General features: G+C 32.8%; 3 protein-coding genes across 12 annotated transcripts; 1 reads left to right on the forward strand and 2 right to left on the reverse strand.

The window, feature by feature from the left end:
- Nucleotides 1–12: 12 nt before the first annotated feature.
- On the reverse strand, nucleotides 13–9,989 carry LOC111917694 (pentatricopeptide repeat-containing protein At3g04760, chloroplastic). Of its 5 annotated transcripts, none has more exons than XM_052767116.1 (2): nucleotides 7,950–9,989; nucleotides 13–27 (listed from the first exon to the last, which is right to left on the reverse strand). In XM_052767116.1, the coding sequence occupies exon 1, from the start codon at nucleotides 9,694–9,696 to the stop codon at nucleotides 7,963–7,965; it is 1,734 nt and encodes a 577-aa protein (XP_052623076.1). In that variant the 5' UTR covers nucleotides 9,697–9,989; the 3' UTR covers nucleotides 13–27; nucleotides 7,950–7,962. The 5 variants fall into 5 exon arrangements, with proteins under 5 accessions (XP_052623076.1, XP_023769128.1, XP_023769132.1 ...); XM_023913360.3 differs by lacking the exon at nucleotides 13–27 and adding an exon at nucleotides 4,610–4,829; XM_023913364.3 differs by lacking the exon at nucleotides 13–27 and adding an exon at nucleotides 4,610–4,865.
- On the forward strand, nucleotides 6,239–7,969 carry LOC111917695 (pentatricopeptide repeat-containing protein At1g08610). The gene has a single exon (XM_023913366.3). The coding sequence runs from the start codon at nucleotides 6,239–6,241 to the stop codon at nucleotides 7,874–7,876; it is 1,638 nt and encodes a 545-aa protein (XP_023769134.1). The 3' UTR covers nucleotides 7,877–7,969.
- Nucleotides 9,990–12,077: 2,088 nt separating the features above from the next.
- Nucleotides 12,078–16,842, reverse strand: LOC111917698 (uncharacterized). 6 transcript variants are annotated; one of them, XM_052766142.1, is made up of 13 exons: nucleotides 16,566–16,842; nucleotides 16,395–16,474; nucleotides 15,309–15,431; nucleotides 14,155–14,398; nucleotides 13,745–14,068; nucleotides 13,535–13,645; nucleotides 13,332–13,422; nucleotides 13,175–13,243; nucleotides 13,022–13,099; nucleotides 12,879–12,956; nucleotides 12,737–12,787; nucleotides 12,415–12,639; nucleotides 12,078–12,334 (listed from the first exon to the last, which is right to left on the reverse strand). In XM_052766142.1, exons 4-13 carry the CDS (start codon nucleotides 14,238–14,240, stop codon nucleotides 12,191–12,193), a joined length of 1,257 nt encoding a protein of 418 aa, XP_052622102.1. In that variant the 5' UTR covers nucleotides 14,241–14,398; nucleotides 15,309–15,431; nucleotides 16,395–16,474; nucleotides 16,566–16,842; the 3' UTR covers nucleotides 12,078–12,190. The 6 variants fall into 6 exon arrangements, with proteins under 6 accessions (XP_052622102.1, XP_052622101.1, XP_052622100.1 ...); XM_052766141.1 differs by having other exon boundaries at nucleotides 14,155–14,476; XM_052766140.1 differs by having other exon boundaries at nucleotides 15,309–15,497.
- Nucleotides 16,843–17,802: the final 960 nt, after the last annotated feature.

The following is a 17,802-nucleotide window of genomic DNA, read 5'->3' on the forward strand; positions in this document are numbered from 1 at the left end:
GCCCAAATTACATAATCAGTCCCTCCACTGTTTTCCAATTGAGAATTTAGCTAAGATTAGGTTGCAATTTGGTAGAAATTCATGTTCGCTTCCATTGGAAATTTTTAAAAAAACTTATATGGTTAAATTTTTGCGTTTTTATTTTTCGTTTTAGAATTAGAAAAAGTGTTTGATTGTTTTCTATCTGTTTTTATTTTCGAGTTTTTGTTATTATAAATAGGGTTTAAACTGACTTTAGAAAAGAAATTATTGAAATTTTTTAGGTTTAAAATAGGGTTAAGGGTGTGTGGTGCCATGGTGGGATGGGGTAGGTGTTGGGGTTTGGGAGGAGAAAAATGTTTCTGAAATCGATAAATCGATAAGCAACTTCGATCTTCTTAAAGAACTATATGAACATTTTTCAGATATGATATTTTGATCATATGTTCGGGTTACACGAAATCCAGATTATGGGAATAATCTTTTAAAGAATAATCTCAAATTAAGAATAATCTCAAGGTAAGTGGGCAGGGGGTATTTAGGGGAGGGGTGGGTAGGGGTGAGCATTTGGACTGGTGGACCGGACCGGACCGGACCGTTTTTATGGACCTCCGGGCCGGTTCTCGGTTCTAAGATTTCTTGCCGGTCCGGTCCGGTTTTTACCAGGTTTAGAACCGGTTGGACATGATTAAGATTTTTGTGACTTTTTTAAACGCACATAACTCATTCGTTTTAAGTCGGATTGACCTGTGGTTTTTTCCAACATTTAGCTTACAATTTGTAGATGAATTTAGACTATAATTTTGTTTATTTTGGTATTATATTCACCGTGTTACAATCCTTCAAAGTAGAGCTATCAAAGCTGAAAAAATTCAGCTTTTCAGCAACATTTTGTAAGCTGTGACGTTTTTTAAACACCTATAACTCATTCGTTTTAAGTCGGCTTGACCTCCGATTTTTTCCAACATTTAGTTTACAGTTTGTAGATGAGTTTAGACTATAATTTTGTTTATTTTGGTATTATATTCACTGAGCTACAATCCTTTAAAGTAGAGCTATCAAAGTTGAAAAAATTCAGCTTTTTAGCAAGATTTTATAATTTGTGACGTTTTTTAAACACCCATAACTCATTCGTTTTAAGTCGGATTGACCTATGGTTTTTTCCAACATTTAGTTTACAATTTGTAGATGAATTTAGACTATAATTTTGTTTATTTTGGTATTATATTCATTGAGCTACAGTCCTTCAAAGTAGAGCTATCAAAGCTGAAATATTTTAGTTTTTTAGTATTATTTTATACTATAATTCCGAGTCCGCGTTTAGCACTTGTGGTAGAGTTGTAAGTGAGTATCAAACTAGTTTATCGACATTGATAGTTGAATTTTTGTTATGCACCCAAGATTGGGTGATAAAGTTTACAAATCCGATAGTTGACAACGTTGGTGACATCTTAAACGATGATGATATAGCTTTGGGTAAAAAAATTACAATCTTTATTCTTTTTTTATACAATTATTACTTTTTATTAAATACTAACAACATTTTCATTTGTGTTTATGTAGAGATTGCAGAAGCTTTAAATATGTTACATATGGATAACAATGATATGGGGAAGAGGCCAATGGAAGATTAGATTATGAGTTTATGAAATTTGTTAGTTTGATTGATTTTAAAGTTTAAACTATGATTTTTGTTGTTACGGTAATACTTTTGTATGTTTGTCTTAAAATTGTTTAACTTTTGTTGATGAACTTGATTTATATGTTAGTTGTTTTTATTTGGAAAATTAATTTTTGCAAATTGCAAGTTATAATATTATACATCAATGTAGATTAGTTACGCATGAAACGGAAACATATTAATTTTGCAAGTTATAATATTATACATCAATGTAGATTACTTATTATACTCTATGCAATTAAAGTTGTATCGGTCCAAACGGATCCAAAAACCGGAAAACCTGGACCTGGACCCGGACACGGACACGGACACGGACACGACTAATCCGGTCCGGTCCATGGTCCACAAAATTCTCCATAACCGGTCCGGTTCGGTCCGGGCCGGTCCAAATGCTCACCCCTAGGGGTGGGGGTTGGATTTGTAAGTGTGTGTTTTTATTTTTACAAACTTTTGGAGATGAAAAAAATATGGAAACAACAACTATTTTTTTCCAAGTTCCTTGTAATTTTGGAAAAAATGAAAATATTTTTTTCCTTGGAGATTTAAAAAAAAATTATCAAATCAAACACGTTTTCAAAAATTTCACTTAATTTTATTTTATTATTTTTGGAAAACTAATGAATATTCCATGAAAAAAATCACCTTTAGCATCATGAATTTTTGCAACTTTAAATCTAAATAATCACTTTTTAATATTTGTTATAAAATGAGATTATTTGTGGTCAAAACAGACAAGAGTTTCATTTGGATACACGACTTAAAGCTTTTAGTTTAAACAAAAAGTTTCAAATCTACAAGTCAATTCAAATAAATTTTAAGAGTTTTAGGAGCATTAATCTTTTATCTTTTATGTTATATGGCACCTCTTAAAAGCTTAGAATTATTTTTGCCGAACACTTCCACACAAGGAATCATTTTCTCCAAGAAACCATAATTAACCAAGGAACCAAAGAACTAATCTTTTTTTCAACTTTTATAACTTATTTTTTATCAAAAAAAAAACTAAAAATACAGAAATTCATAACTTTTTATCCTTTTTCCAATGATATAAAATTCGATTTTTTTTACATCAAATTCACCATGTGAATCTTCGAAAATTCACAACGTGAATCCGGATTCACACGGTGAATCCGAAAAATATTTTTCACACTCACAATGTTAATATATGAATTTAGATATTTTTAGATTTTTTTTTTCGATAAAGAATAAGCTATAGAAATTGAAAAAAAGATTTGGTTCCTTGAAGAACCCATAATTATGGTTCTCTGTTGATAAATTATTTACATATATATATATATATATATATATATATATATATATATATATATATATATATATATATAAACTTAAAAAAATATTAATAAATTATTTTTAGTATACTTATTCAAAACTCATCAATTTTGCATGTAGTTACATTAATATTATTTTTTATATTATTATTTATAATTATATAATTTAATTTTTTAACCATTATTAAACATATTTTATTTTTCAATTATTTATATTATAATATTTAAATTAAATTTTCTTAAAATAAAAAAAGAATCGCTTTAAACTATTATAATCATTGTTTTTTTATTTACCTTTGATTAGTTTCACCTCAATATTTTGTTTTTATTTTTTATATTGATTAAGCTCGTATTAATATCCGATAACTCTTTAAGGGATTAGTCGACGTCTTAGCCACACTTAATTGATTAATTTCTACACAGACAATTTGTAAAGTTATGATATTCGTCATATATTGACAGGGCCTAGTCTTTTTTCTTTTATTATTATTAACGTCAAGAAAAAAACATATTAAAAAAACTTGTGTGTCTACTGCTTCCTTTTATTATTATTATTAAAAACGGTACACAACTGTTTGGAAGTGATGATACATGAAAATTGTAATGAAAATCGTAGATTAATACAATCTTAATCAATATAGAAATTAAAGACAAAATATTAATATGATAAAAAGACTAACTTACCCTTCTCTTTTCGTATTCTTTTTCTTTTATTTATTTATTATTATTGTTATTATTATTATATAACAATTTTATTTGTTCTTTATTTTCATAGATGGTATTAATAGTAGTTGTTATGATGGTATAATAGTTGTTTTTTCTTATATTTAAGATTATTCGTTTAAAAAGTAACAATAAAATCTTTTAAAGCTAAATAAAAAAAGTAAATGATATAAACAATGATGTAAACTAAAAACACATAACATTAAATTAATTATATTTGATGTTTAATAGTTATCCAGGGTTATATTTTAATTTGTTTATTCAAGCAAAAAATAAAAATAAAAAACCATTGTATATTGTGACCGAACAAGACGTAAAAAAATATTAAATTGTATATTCGATAAAAACGTCAAAAATATTAAAAGATTTTTAAACTACAAAAACAAATACGAAAAATAAAGGTAAGAATAAATAACAATATGATATATGTAATTTGTATAATTAATTTAAAAAATAAAAATAATTTTATAAGAAATCTATACAAATTCTATTAAAATAAAAAACAAATAAAATTGTTAAATAATAATAATAATAATAATAATAATAATAATAAATTGTTAAAACATAATAATAATAATAATTTATTCTTTTATATGAAATAAGGACTAAAATCGTAATATTTATAAACTACTGGAATATAACATACTAATTTGTAAATTTAAGAACCAAAACTTTAAATCAGATCAAAACACAAGGACCACTTCTGTAAGTTACTTAAAAAAAACCATGAAAATGGTTTTGAAAAGTAGACACGAATCATTATATTTTTAATATTAGTTTAATTGAATTTACTATCAAAACCCGGTTTTGTGCAGGTGGTTTTGACTTTTTATTGGGTGTGTTTAAAATCCCCCAGATATGCTTCCCACAAAGAACTAGGACTCTGGGGATACTCCCTTCTCATGGGCTTTCACCATAAGAAACATGAAAAAACCAGTTGAATATGTATATTTGCTTAAGGAGTAAAGTTCGAAGTATAAAACAAGATTGTGCTCATACACAAATTATTTCATATCGGTGGGGCTAATGACATACCACACCCAACCATTAGTTCCAAAGTTGACCCAACAAAGGCCCAAGTCGTCAATGGCCCACTCCATTGAACCCACTTGCCAAACTCATGCATCATTAGTTGGTTCCAAATAGCTTCATTATCTCTATACATCATCAAATACATATATCTCAAATTGGGTCTATCCTAAAGTCAAAGAAAACGTTATTCAAATAAAAATAGCATATTCCAACAAATCTTGATATAAAAGGTGTTCATAACCATAAATTCAAACGAGAACTAAATCAAATATGTTATGCTCAAATATCGTAATCTATCTTCTCTTGTTTTCAATTGTTTGCTACTATGCACACCAATTTTATAATCGGAGTGTATTGTGTTTGGGATTACTTTTTAAAATGACTTTTTGAACTTTTAGCTTTTCTAAAACGTTAAAAGCTTGAAAAGGTGTTTAGCAATTCTAAAAGTCTTTTTAGAATAACTTTTTGACAAGAAGAAAAATGAGTGATTTTAAAAGGTAAAAATTGTGACTTTTGGCTTTTTAGTCTTTGCTCCCTCAAAAGATAATCCAAATACATTCTAAAACCTTCTTTTGTATAAATTTATAAGACAAAAAGTCATTTTGTTGAAAATGACTTTTTAGGCTAAAAAGCAATCCCAAACACCCCCTCGTGAATGTAGGAGAAGTGTATTCTCACATTCAAATCTTGATATACGGCTAACCGATTCATTTAAGTTAATACTGAAACTGAGATCAAAGGCATGTTGTACTCGTAGATACTTTATGGATCAAGGTATTATTGAGTCATAAATTATTATCCCGAACTTAGAATAAGTGATGTGAACAACTCGATTTAAAAGGCGGCATTGTGTAATGGTTGTAAAAGTATAGGGTAGTAACTGTAATATTATGTAATTGCCGGCTCTGTTAAGCCCTAGACCATAGTGATTATCGCCAAAACAGAGCTTTTTGCTTGCACATCCTACCAAAACCCTTTCCCTTCGCATTTCGCTCCTCCACACCCCCAGAAGCAGACGCAAAATCACCGGCGGCGATAACAACTACACACCTTCCCTTCCCTTCACTGAAAACTCAAATCTTCCATCGACAGCCTCAATTCATCATACATCTTCTGTTTCTTCTGTTTCTACAACTTCAATTTGGTAAGTCGTAAGCATTCGCTATTCGTTATTGTTGCTTCGGTAAAATGGTTATTGATTGTATGATATTCATGTGAAATGCGCGTTGCTTGCTTGAATTATATTTTCTTCTGGTTTTTAGTTTCCGTCAGGTTTAGGGTTTATAGGTTTTGTCGAGTTTTAGGTCATGAAACCTTTTTCTTCAATCCAAGCTTAAAGCTGTTAAATGGGTTCGTAATCACAAAGATAACCCTAGTTTTTCGTAATTAGGGTTTAAGTATATGGGATGGTGGTAAGAATTAATTATTGGTTTATTAATTTTTGCAGAAGGATTATCTGGATGATCTGCATAAACCATCAAAAAGCTCTTCAATAGCTTCAGAGAACTCAAATTATCAAGGTCATTACTCATCAATGTTGCAGAATTTGAATTTCATCTCTGATCAATTGGACCTCACTTCACTTATCAGACATCGATCTTTCACATGTCCAGTCAAGACTCAATCAACAGTCACTACTTCACAAAGATATCACCATTCCGTACAATGCAGAGGCATTTGCCTCGACAGAATCACTGATTCCGGAGTAGACTCATGGAAGAGGAATAGAATCAATGAAACCAATTTCACAGAAAGGCATTCAGAATCTTCAAATAGAATCTTGGTGAACAACAACGAGCAAACAAACAACGACCTCCTACAGAATCTATGCAAAAAATGGGAATTAATAAAAGCAGCAAGATTGGTAGCTGTAATGACCCGTAGAAACCAAATCCCACATTTTGATTCTTGCATAAAGTTAATCAGAGGCCTAATAAAGATCGATTATATAGATCGAGCTTCCGAGGTTCTAGAATCCATGGTTATGTCTGGTGGTGTTCCAGATATCATCACTTACAACATGCTAATCACCGGTTTATGCAAGAACAAACAAATAATTTCTGCTATTAATCTTCTAGAAAGTATGAGCTTATCCGGTTGTCCTCCAGATGTGATTAGCTACAATGCTATAATTCGAGTCATGCTTGAACATGGCTACATTCAGCAAGCTGTTTCATTTTGGAAAGATCAGTTATCAAAAGGGTGTCCTCCTTACACTAGTACAATCACTGTTCTTGTTGAGTTAGTGTGCAAATCACGTGGGGTTATAAGAGCTATTGAAATTTTACAAGATTTGTCAATTGATGGATGTTATCCTGATCTTGTGACATATAATGCTATGATTAATGTCAGTAGTAAAAGAGGGGATTTTGGGGACACTATTTTGATTCTACATGATCTTTTATCTCATGGTATGAAGCCAAATACGGTTATGTATACGACTCTTCTCCATTCTTTTTTTAACCATGGTTACTTGGATGAGGTGGATGAGATTATTTCTCTCATGAATGAAGCTTCACAATCTCCAACTATGGTGACCTACAATATTTTGATAAGGGGTTTTTGTAAACACGGGTTTCTTGATCGTGCGATTGGCTTTTTCAATGAAATGGTTTCTTCTAATTATACCCCTGATATAATCACTTACAACACGCTTTTACGTGCGATTTGTGATGAAGGAATGACGGATGTGTCCCTGGAGATTTTGAACTGTTTGGGAGACAAAGACAGTAATACCCCTCCGAGTCTTGTAACTTACAACATTGTGATTGATGGATTGGCGAAAAGGGGTGATATGGAGAAAGCGGTTGATTTATATCAGAAAATGATGAAGGAAGAAAAAGATATTGTTCCTGATGATGTTACTCATAGATCCTTGATTTGGGGGTTTTGTCATGCTGATATGGTTGATGAAGCCATGGAGATTTTAAAGGTGATGGATAGAAAGAACCATAGGGCGACACATAGTACTTATAAGTATATTATTCATAAGCTATGTGAATATAAGAAAGTAGAAGGGGCAATTCAGGTATTAAAAATGTTGGTCTCAAGCCCATACAAGCCGTATAGTGAAAAGTTTTATTCTGATATGCTTTCAGGTTTAGCTACAAATGGTATGAACAATGAAGCTAAAGAACTACATCAGAAACTGATCGAATGGAAGGCTGTTTAAATCTTTTTTTTTTTTTTTTGTTCTTCTGTTTTCAGTTTAGTAATGAAAAAAATATCAATGATAAATGGCATACCTTTGTAGACCATTTAGCTATATCTGTTTTCAGAATCCAGAAATGGGAAAGTCTTTTTCAACCTTGTAAATGATTCTTGTGAAATTACTTTCATTTGGAAAAGAGAATGACCCAAGTCAATAGCCTCTGCCCTTCTGCCTGAAAACCCGACCCCTTCCACCAACAAAATGTAAGATGTCTGATTTGGTTGACAACCCGTTTCCACCATTTCTTCCAACACATGAATAGCATCATCCATTCTATGAGCTTTACACAATCCAAGAAGTATGATATTATACGTTATAACACTTGGCATAAATCCATTACTTTTCATACTTTCCAACAACCCAATCGCCTCATCCACCATTCCATCTCTACACAAACATGATATAAGAGCATTGTATGTGATCTCATCAGGGTTGATTCCTTTCATAATCATATCAGAAACCATACTCAAAGCTTTCTCTCTTTCTTTATTGTTCCATAAAGCACTTATCATTGTGTTATAAGTGCTTACATCAGGTGGACACCCTGTTTCCCCTAATCTTTCAAAAATCTGCATGGCTTCATCTGCATTTCCATTTTTACACAAAGCTGATAACACTGTGTTGTAATTTACTATATCCGGCCAACTTCCAGTTGATATCATGTAATCTAGAAAACTAATTGCTACATCAAGTCTGCCTTCTTTACAAAAAGCAGAAATCAAAGGGTCAAAAGTGAAAGCATCGGGAGTAAGCCCAGTTTCTACCATGATCTTTAACATATTCATAGCTTCATCTACCTTGCCATCCCGACATAAAGAGGTTATTAAAATGCTATAAGTAACAGCATTTAACTCACAGTTTCTTGAGAACATTTCTTCCATTAATCTCTCTGCGTCACCCCATTTCCCTTGATTCAACAATGCTCGTAGTAGAATGTTGTAGGAGATGACATCTGGTTTGCATCCTTTTGATGGTAAACTTCTAACGAATTCAAAAGCTTCATCCATCATTCCTTCTCTACATAGACCTCTGATGATTGCATTGTAAGTGTACATATCCGGTTGAAGACCTCTAGACAGCATTTCATCAAGAAGCTTCATCGCTTCAGTAATCCCACCGTCAAAAATGGTGGCCTCGATCAAAATTGTGTAAGTAATCACCGTAGGTTTACAGTTATCCTCCAGTAGCTTATCCAACATCTTCATAGCAAATCCAAGTTTCCCTCTACTACATAGACTCCCGATCAGAATATTGTAAGTAACCACGTCCGGTGAAAACCCTTGATTTCTCATCCGATCTAGCACTCTGTTGGCTGAATCGATTTGATTCAGCTTACAAAACCCGCTGATTACTGCATTATAGGCGAAAACGTCTGGTTCACCATGGGATTCGAGTATCTGGATCACTTTCACTGCTTTTTCGACCCGTTTTGTGTTGAAGAAGCCCTTAATGAGCTTCGTGCAGAGGATAACGTCAGGTTTATAGCCTTTGCCGACCATGAGCTCTAGAAAGTAGAGTGACTCGTCGTATTTACCTGCTTTGCAGGACCTGTTGAGCAATTTCATGAAATGTGTCTCTTTGTAAGTGTAGGATTGGAAATGGGCAGGCTTCGAAGTGGTAGTAAGTTTGACATTTGAAGAAGAGCTTCTACTGTTGTTGGGACTAGGGTTTGAGTTTGGGTTTCTACAGGTTATAACAGAGTAATGATGGTGAGTAGTTGTTGTGTGTTTTGGGTGAGCGTTGAAGGGGAAGAATGTTGGTGAGAATTCTGCAGAAATCATTGCCTGATTTGGTCCGAGAGATTGAAATTCAGTAAAGTCTCATTGTCCAGAGAATGGAGAGAGAGAGAGAGAGAGAGAGAGAGAGAGAGAGAGAGAATCTGTTATATGTGTGGCAGGATATGAAGATTTCTGATTTCATGACAATATCCGAGTTTATGGATAAGATGAGACCCATGTATTGTCCGGGTCGGGTCAAGTTTTACTCATGCTTCATTTGGCGCAACAATTAACGGTATAAAAATAAATAACAAAATAAAAGAAAATTCATACAATGATATAAAAGGTTTAGAATGATTACTGTATTGTTTCAATCCTATTTTGGTCTCAAAATTTGTTTTATTCTTCTTAAACTTTTTTTATTTGTTAATTGTATTAGGTTGGTGATTACACAAGAGGTCCTTACACTTAATTTTTCGTTTTCTTTTAATCCTTTTCATCGACATGCCTTTTTTAAGAGCTTAATTTTCATGTATACCGAGTTGGCAAAAGCTAACCAAAAAAAATGGGGACTACAAATGAAAAGGATGCCCATTGTATTTTTATAGTACATCTATGACTAATTACCTAAGGATCACCCATTGAATTTCGCCCTAATCTTAATATGCATACATGTACATACACATACAAATATAATTACATATACATACATATACACATAAATATACACGCATGAATACACATTATATACACATAAATATACATGCATGAATACACATACACAAGTACACAACAAATGCATATATACATACATACATTATACATATACAACTACACATATATACCATACACATACACGTATACATAATAGCAGAGGGAGCAAACGGGCACACCGACACTACATCCCCCCGTCAAACAAAGTTGTGCTTAGGGTTAACAAGTTATATTGTTTTTTCTTATTTATAAAAAATGAAATGGTAGATTTATACTTGAGTACAGTAATATATTTGATCCTTACCACCATCCTTTTTTGGTAATGGCTAATCCGCCACGATGCTTTTAGATGTAATAAATTTCCACCCACAAGTTAAACCAACATTTTGTAGCAATATGTTGCCTTTGAAAAACCAATTTTCATCAAAAGTGTCGATCCTAACGATATCAAACAAGTCTAATTCATTTTTATAAACTCATCAACGTCAATGTAACGTCATTATCTTTTAAATATATAACATAAGTTTTTATAATTACTTCTACATTAATGAAATGTTACTCATCTTTTAAAAATAGTTTCACTGCTACATCAACAATTCATTTATAATTTTCAACATATATCTTAAATATTAATGTATAAATTTAATTATTTATAATTAGTATAATATATTTTTATTATAAAATAATAAATTTTATGCATGTTTATCATATTTACAGTTAGTTTTTCTTTTTATCCCTATTGATCGCGGTTAATATTTATATAACTGAATAAGTGAATAAAATTTAAAGCAAAAAAATATAATATATATAAACTAAACCGGTGTAATTTTTTTTTTGAAACAACAAATTAATTTACTCATAAACTACTTCTAATCACCATTTATGTCTCCTAATGAGACTTGAACATATCATCTCTCATTTGAGAGAGTCATTCTTTATCGTTAGACCAAAAGCCTTTTAGTGAATCGGTACGAATTTATCTTTTAAATTTAAAGATTTTACATTATTTGAATATAAAAAATATATTTTAATATCATATTATCATATAAATTGTCATTATTCTGAAATCCTGACTTTGCTCTTATATGTATGTGTTTATACACACTCATGCATATACATATACTTGCATATGATTACACATGGTTATGCAACCAAGTTTTAGAGGGATATGTATAAGGATGGAAGGGTAGAGTGTGATCATAAAGAAAGACTAGGCCGACCGTTATCTGGGGAGGTGTGTCTATGGATTACGCTTAGACGCCCAAGTTAGAGATATATAGTTGAGAGAATATGAGAGAGATGAAGATGATTGGGTTGTGTTTTGTTACTTGTTGATACCTCTTATAAAAGAGGTATTTATATCATTCGTGGAAGAGACAATATCAGGGTTATCGTATGACTTGTGACACTATCTTCGCATGCTTTTGCAGGTGATCGTGGGTGTCATACAATCTTATGCTAGAATCAAGCATGACACTTTAGGCACTCGGGCTTTGCTCTTGGTTTAGTGGTATTGCAGCCCGATTCTACCCTCGTTCCAGCTCCTAGGGAGTCGCGCCGCTACCAGGTTTGCCCTATTGGGGGCAGGGGCGGGGTGGGGAGGCTGTAAATTTCTGGGGTGGGGGCGGGGGATGCAATCCCTGTCCCATTTGTCCCCGTTGACATCCCCTATGTCGGAGTCTCATGAATTTATAGTCAAAAAATGGATCAATATCCGATTATAATGCAAATTACAGAAAAATAGCAATATAGTTTATCCTATTTATGAATATAGGCGATATATTGAATCTATAATTTTTTATGGATTACAACAACTTCTAAGTCTAAACATATCATCACCATGTCATACTTTGGTTTTTGTTAGCATAAGATCCAAAAGAAAAGCCTTCTCAGGGCATACCTTATTCACCACTTGTTCCACTTCTTCTCCTACCTTCTCCACTACTACACTCCTCCTACTCCTCACACCTTCATCTTCATCCATTTCCTATACACATTAATTACACAACAAAAAGACTTCCATAAATTTGAACAAAATTTAGAAAAAACAAAGTCTATGTTACTTACCTTGATCAACCATATTATATAAGTAGCAGCAAACATTGCTTGTGCTTGATAATCCTCAAAAACATTATCCGGGATCCTTTTACACCATCGGAAAAGTTTTATTTCATTTTCCACAAATAAATCCAAATGGGTCCCACTCCCACTCCCACTCCCACCCGTATGACTATGACCTGCAAAATGCTTCATCCAGCACACTGACAAGAAACGCCTGTAAAGCCATAAGGCCTGCGTGCATCACATAAATACAAATACTACACTTAAAACTCCACCCAATCACAAATGAAAATTTATAAACAAAAAAAAAAAACACACACACACATACCTCTCGACCTATGTAACGCTTGATTAATATCTCACTCCATGTTATCTCTTCCTGATAGATAATTGCAAAAACATAATAATAACTTAATTGTATGGAAAATAACATATCATGAAGCTGTCAGATGTCAGATGTGAGTAAAAACCTTCCAAAGTTGACAAATTTCTGTTGCTTTTAAGTCTTGTTTATACCATGAATCTTCTAATGTCCTGCTCATTAACCGCTGTCCAATAACTTACATTTTAGTCACTTAAATAAACAAAGTCAACACAAAGTCAACAAACTTACAGTTCGATAATGAAAGCAAGAGTTATCTGCAACATGTAATCCAGCCCAATCTCTATATTTGATTAACTCATCAATCACCTGAGACAATCAACTATCAAGTCAAGAAATACTCCAAAAGAAGAAAATTGTGAAATTATTTTATCAAATTTGTACCTGACTCTCGGGCATGTAGGAAACTAACCAACATCGATGATTCCATGCACGATAATTCATCTTTGACTTCTGTATGTATAATTACAGACAACATTACCAATCAAGGAATGTGGTGCTACATAAAAAAGAACAGTTGAAAATATTTCAGTTAGTTAACCTCTGCTATTCTGTTAGCTAAATCAGATTCGTTTTTCAAAATCTCTTCAAGATTTGTACACTTTCCAGCTATCATCTTGATCACCCATCGCCTATCATAAATAGAAAAATGTTATTGAAAGATGGAGGAGAAGACAAATAAAACATCAGAAAGAAAGAAACTTTATTGAGGCTATAAGTAAGAGCTACCTTCCAAAATGTTACCTATGGCTCCATGTACGCTCGCTTTTTGGTGAACATGAAAGAACCAAACTTGAAAGTGAAAGCTCATCAAGATATAGCCTAATGTCTTGTTTGTTTAAGACAACTTCCTTTCTGCAAAGCATGAAAACATAAGAGAAGCCACATCTTTCAGGGATATAAAAAAAGAAGAGCAGATGATGTTTTTTATGAATCAGGGAAACAGAAAGAGACCTGCAATTCCATGCAGTTCCAAAATCACAACTCAGCAGCAAAAGGGCTCTGCTATGCTTCATTAGTTCGTTTTCAAGACCAGTTAGGGGAGATGAAGTGGCTGAGATATTATCTACTTTCTTTGAATGTAAAGGGATCAACATCTTATATTGATGTAGTGAAGACATAAATGCATGTTTAGCAGCAGTGTATAATGGGTGGATTGATTCGGTTGAGATGCCCACTTTGTGATCTTTACTCCAGAAAGACATTTCGGTGGTATTAGCTTGTGAAGTGTCACTCATGGAAGCAAATTGGGATGGATGAACAAACCCCACTTCATCACTGTTTGCAGATGAAAAGTAGAAGATAAAGATACAATATTTTAAGCATAAGATTTGGTATAGTAGTAGCACATGTAAAAAACTTACATTAAAGGATCCGATTCGAGAATGGACTCTAATTGATATAGAAGAGAAGAAGGGTCCGAGTAGCTGGATGGAACTGCTTCACTCATGTTTTGAAGGACTAACAGCTTGGCTTGGCTCTAATATTCAGCACGCAGGGGTATTTTTGTCCGCAAAAAAGTCTCATATAAGTTTTTAGGAACGAGATTGAACCTCACCCAAAATTGAATCATTTTCTTCAATTTCAATCAACGATTCCAACATAGAACTATGAAGATTGAATGATAACAACACAAAGCATATTCAGATGCAATGGAATGAAGCTTGAACTATGGAATTATGAACCCTAACAAAATAAGCAACAAAATAGAGAAGTTATGAACCCTACCAACAAAAAGATCATGATTCCTTTCTATGTTTGATGATGTCTATTTTTTCCATTCCATAGTTAGTATCAGGCTTTGTCCAGAAAAGAAAAAGGAATACCAAGAGGTGAATGGTTTGCCATTTGTGGAACACCAAAAGTTTTTCAGTGGCAAATGAACTATCCAAAAGTTTCTCAGTATCAATATTTGCATCAATTAACCCAATACACAACAATCAAATTAACAGAAATGTGCCATTCCTATTAATTTGATAGTGTATTGTGTTTAGCCAAATATCACTTTAACTTTGCAATTGGAATTCAATTAAGTTATCAAACAAATGAATTAAGTATATAATAAATTAATTAAGTTTTAGAATCAATTACATCAACCAGATTTATATATATATATATATATATATATATATATATATATATATATATATATATATCTACTAATACACCTACATATACAAAAGCTTCAAATAAGATGTTGTGAATATGTACTAGAGTGATGTTGTACTTAACTAAGATAATCACTCAATTGTTGTTGACAAAGACTTCAAAAACAAAAGAAAGATTCGTTATGCATGACGTATATATAAACACTCATCATATTAGTGAAATACAAGCTCAATAGATCATCAAAATTTCTGAAAAATAAAAATTGGAGTGTAACTCATACCATAGGTTATCAGGAATCAGAATTAACGAGAAAACAATTTAGGTTCTTCAACACTAAAAACGAAAAATGAAGACTTAAGAATAGTCAATTACACTTTCCTCTATTGAGATTAGAATGGTAATATGATACCTTGAGATTATACTGACGGGAGGAATCATTGAAGGGTCGACGTCAACGGGAAGAGGGGTTGGAGGGGAGGCTCCAATCTATTAGCTTCAACTCCCGTGGACGTGAAGGAGAGCGTTGATTTAGCTGATTCGAGGAGAAAAATGTCAAAGGGATTGGTTATCTGTTTGGCAGGATCTGAATTTTTAAGATCTGAAACGTTAAGAGCATCTGAATTTTTAACAAGCTGTTTGGTTGGAACCTCTGAATTACTGTGCTAAATAATGAAAATGACCATTTTACCCTTCTGTATTATTTTTTGCTAAATTCAGTAATTCTGTTTTATAAAATAATTTAACCAACTTCTTAAATAATTATATATATATATATATATATATATATATATATATATATATATATATATATATATATATAAACACCATATAAAATCTAAACACCCTACAAAATCCAACACATATGAAAACACATACAACTATAACAAACATGAGCTGCACATAACTACATAATGTTATAATTGGAAGAACTCTATCACCACACACCAACATTATCATAACCAGAGTTCCAATATGCACCACCATAACTTCTGTTGAAGAACTCTATCAACAACATTTTCTTTGACAAATAAGATGATATGCAATCCCTTAAGAAGAATATTTCAAGTATGAAATATTTTAAATCAACAAAATTTGCAGCAGCACACAACAGGCAACAACTATGAAATCCACCTCCAAAACCAACCACATAAAACATGACCAGGAGCAATATCTCCAAGGGGAAATCGACCACCAAGCTGTAACTTTGACTTTAGTTGAATCCAAAAACCATAACTTTGACTTTATTTGAATCTAAAACCGACATCAGATCAAAACTGAAATATAACCTAACAAGTAACAATCACATTGATGAAAATGGGCTACAACATAAGGGGTAGGATCGACAAATCAAGCCAATTTTTTTTAATGGAGAGAGCGACACCAATTAAGGATAAAATTAATCGGTATCTATCCGCTTACTTTCACCATCGTGCTTGAATGCTTGTTGGGATTGGGATTGAACCAGAATAATCAAGTTTCAGGGAAAAAAACTTACCAAGAGCTGTGTTGTAGATGAGGGACCAGGAGAGCTTTGCTTCCGGTGGTGATGGTGGCACTGGCGAAAGAATCGGCCGACTGTTTCAGACCGGAGATGGAGTGGGTGAGCAAAACGTCATGTATATTGAAAGAGAAGATGGAAAGTGGGGCTGAAATATCAAGGGCAAACCTGCAGAAGATGCCGGCGATGCAGCTGGAGCCGAAGACGAAGGCGCCACAGGCGAAGCCGACGACGGCGGCAGCAGAGGGGATCGGAGCTGCAACAGATTGGAGTAAAGGAGAGGCGTCGTTGATGGTTGGGAGGGAAAAAAGAGGCTGTGCCCTGAAATAGAAGAGAATGCGATTGTGAGCAAAACAGGAAACGCCGCGTGTTCTTATTTTTCTAATAAGAAGATGTCTGAAAATTAAGAGGTGTTTTCTAATTTAAGAGGGAAAAAAAAAAAAAAAAAATAAGATGCCATCAAACAACCTACATCTTAATTTTTAAGAGATTGTCTTTTAATTTTTTAATTAAAAGGCAAACAAATAGCCCTAAGTCAGGTGAAAAGGAATGAGATTAGGTAAATTTTGATAACGGACAACATTACAATTTGAGGGATGAGGGAAATCATATTTGGAGAAGGGGTATACAGTGATATGAAAATATCACCAAAAGCATACACTAATACAAATGTATCATCTGAAGTATTAAAAACAGATAAATATGAGCAAAAATTATGCAAGTATGTATCGGGAACATTTTCCCAAACGGAGCAAAATTACAGCACACATGAACGAGAAACACTAGCATGTCTCAAAACATTGAAAAAAATGGAAAGTCGATCTACTCCAAACCAGATTCGAGCTACGCACAAATTCCAAATATCTACTTGGCTTTTGGCGATATAAATTACAAGAAGATTATTGTCGTGGACGTTTAATCCGTTGGCAACTACAATTACATCAGTTTCACCCATACCTCAAGTATATCAAAAGTGCCAACAACCATATAGCAGACACACTAACAAGAGAATGGAAGCCATCATAAAGCAACACTATTCATGGAAGACTAACACAAGAACAAAAAAATATATCTGCTTTTTCGGAGGCGGGAGGAATGACGTAAGCAATGAAGAAAAAATCCATAATTGAAGACATTATTGAAGACACCTGTCCTTTCAATGTGGAAGGGATTATTATATTTATCATTATGTAAAGTGTCGGTAGAATAATTAGGAGTGTTATTTTATTTATAAAAGTGTCGGTAGGATATTTTTATGTAAAGTGTCGGTAAGTGTCAATTATATTATTCGTGATTTAACATAAAGTGTGTAACCCTCAATAGTCTAGGGGGCTATAATGTAAATATGTATGTTATATTGCAATTGAACGATTGCAACAATAATTGTAACCGGCTCTGTTGAGCC

The sequence above is a fragment of the Lactuca sativa genome, chromosome 8, assembly GCF_002870075.4.
Source record: "Lactuca sativa cultivar Salinas chromosome 8, Lsat_Salinas_v11, whole genome shotgun sequence".
NCBI classification, from domain to species: domain Eukaryota; kingdom Viridiplantae; phylum Streptophyta; class Magnoliopsida; order Asterales; family Asteraceae; genus Lactuca; species Lactuca sativa.

What these genes read in the sequence shown, in the direction of transcription:
- LOC111917695 (XM_023913366.3), top strand. Translation starts at nt 6,239, where the DNA reads ATGTTGCAGAATTTGAATTTCATCTCTGATCAATTGGACCTCACTTCA.
- LOC111917698 (XM_052766143.1), bottom strand. Translation starts at nt 14,240, where the DNA reads ATGAGTGAAGCAGTTCCATCCAGCTACTCGGACCCTTCTTCTCTTCTA. An exon ending in CTCGAATCGGATCCTTTAAT is followed by an intron (nt 14,069 to 14,154) that starts GTAAGTTTTTTA and finishes ATCTGCAAACAG; the next exon opens with TGATGAAGTGGGGTTTGTTC. An exon ending in CTTGCTTTCATTATCGAACT is followed by an intron (nt 12,957 to 13,021) that starts GTAAGTTTGTTG and finishes GTTATTGGACAG; the next exon opens with CGGTTAATGAGCAGGACATT.
- LOC111917694 (XM_052767116.1), bottom strand. Translation starts at nt 9,696, where the DNA reads ATGATTTCTGCAGAATTCTCACCAACATTCTTCCCCTTCAACGCTCAC.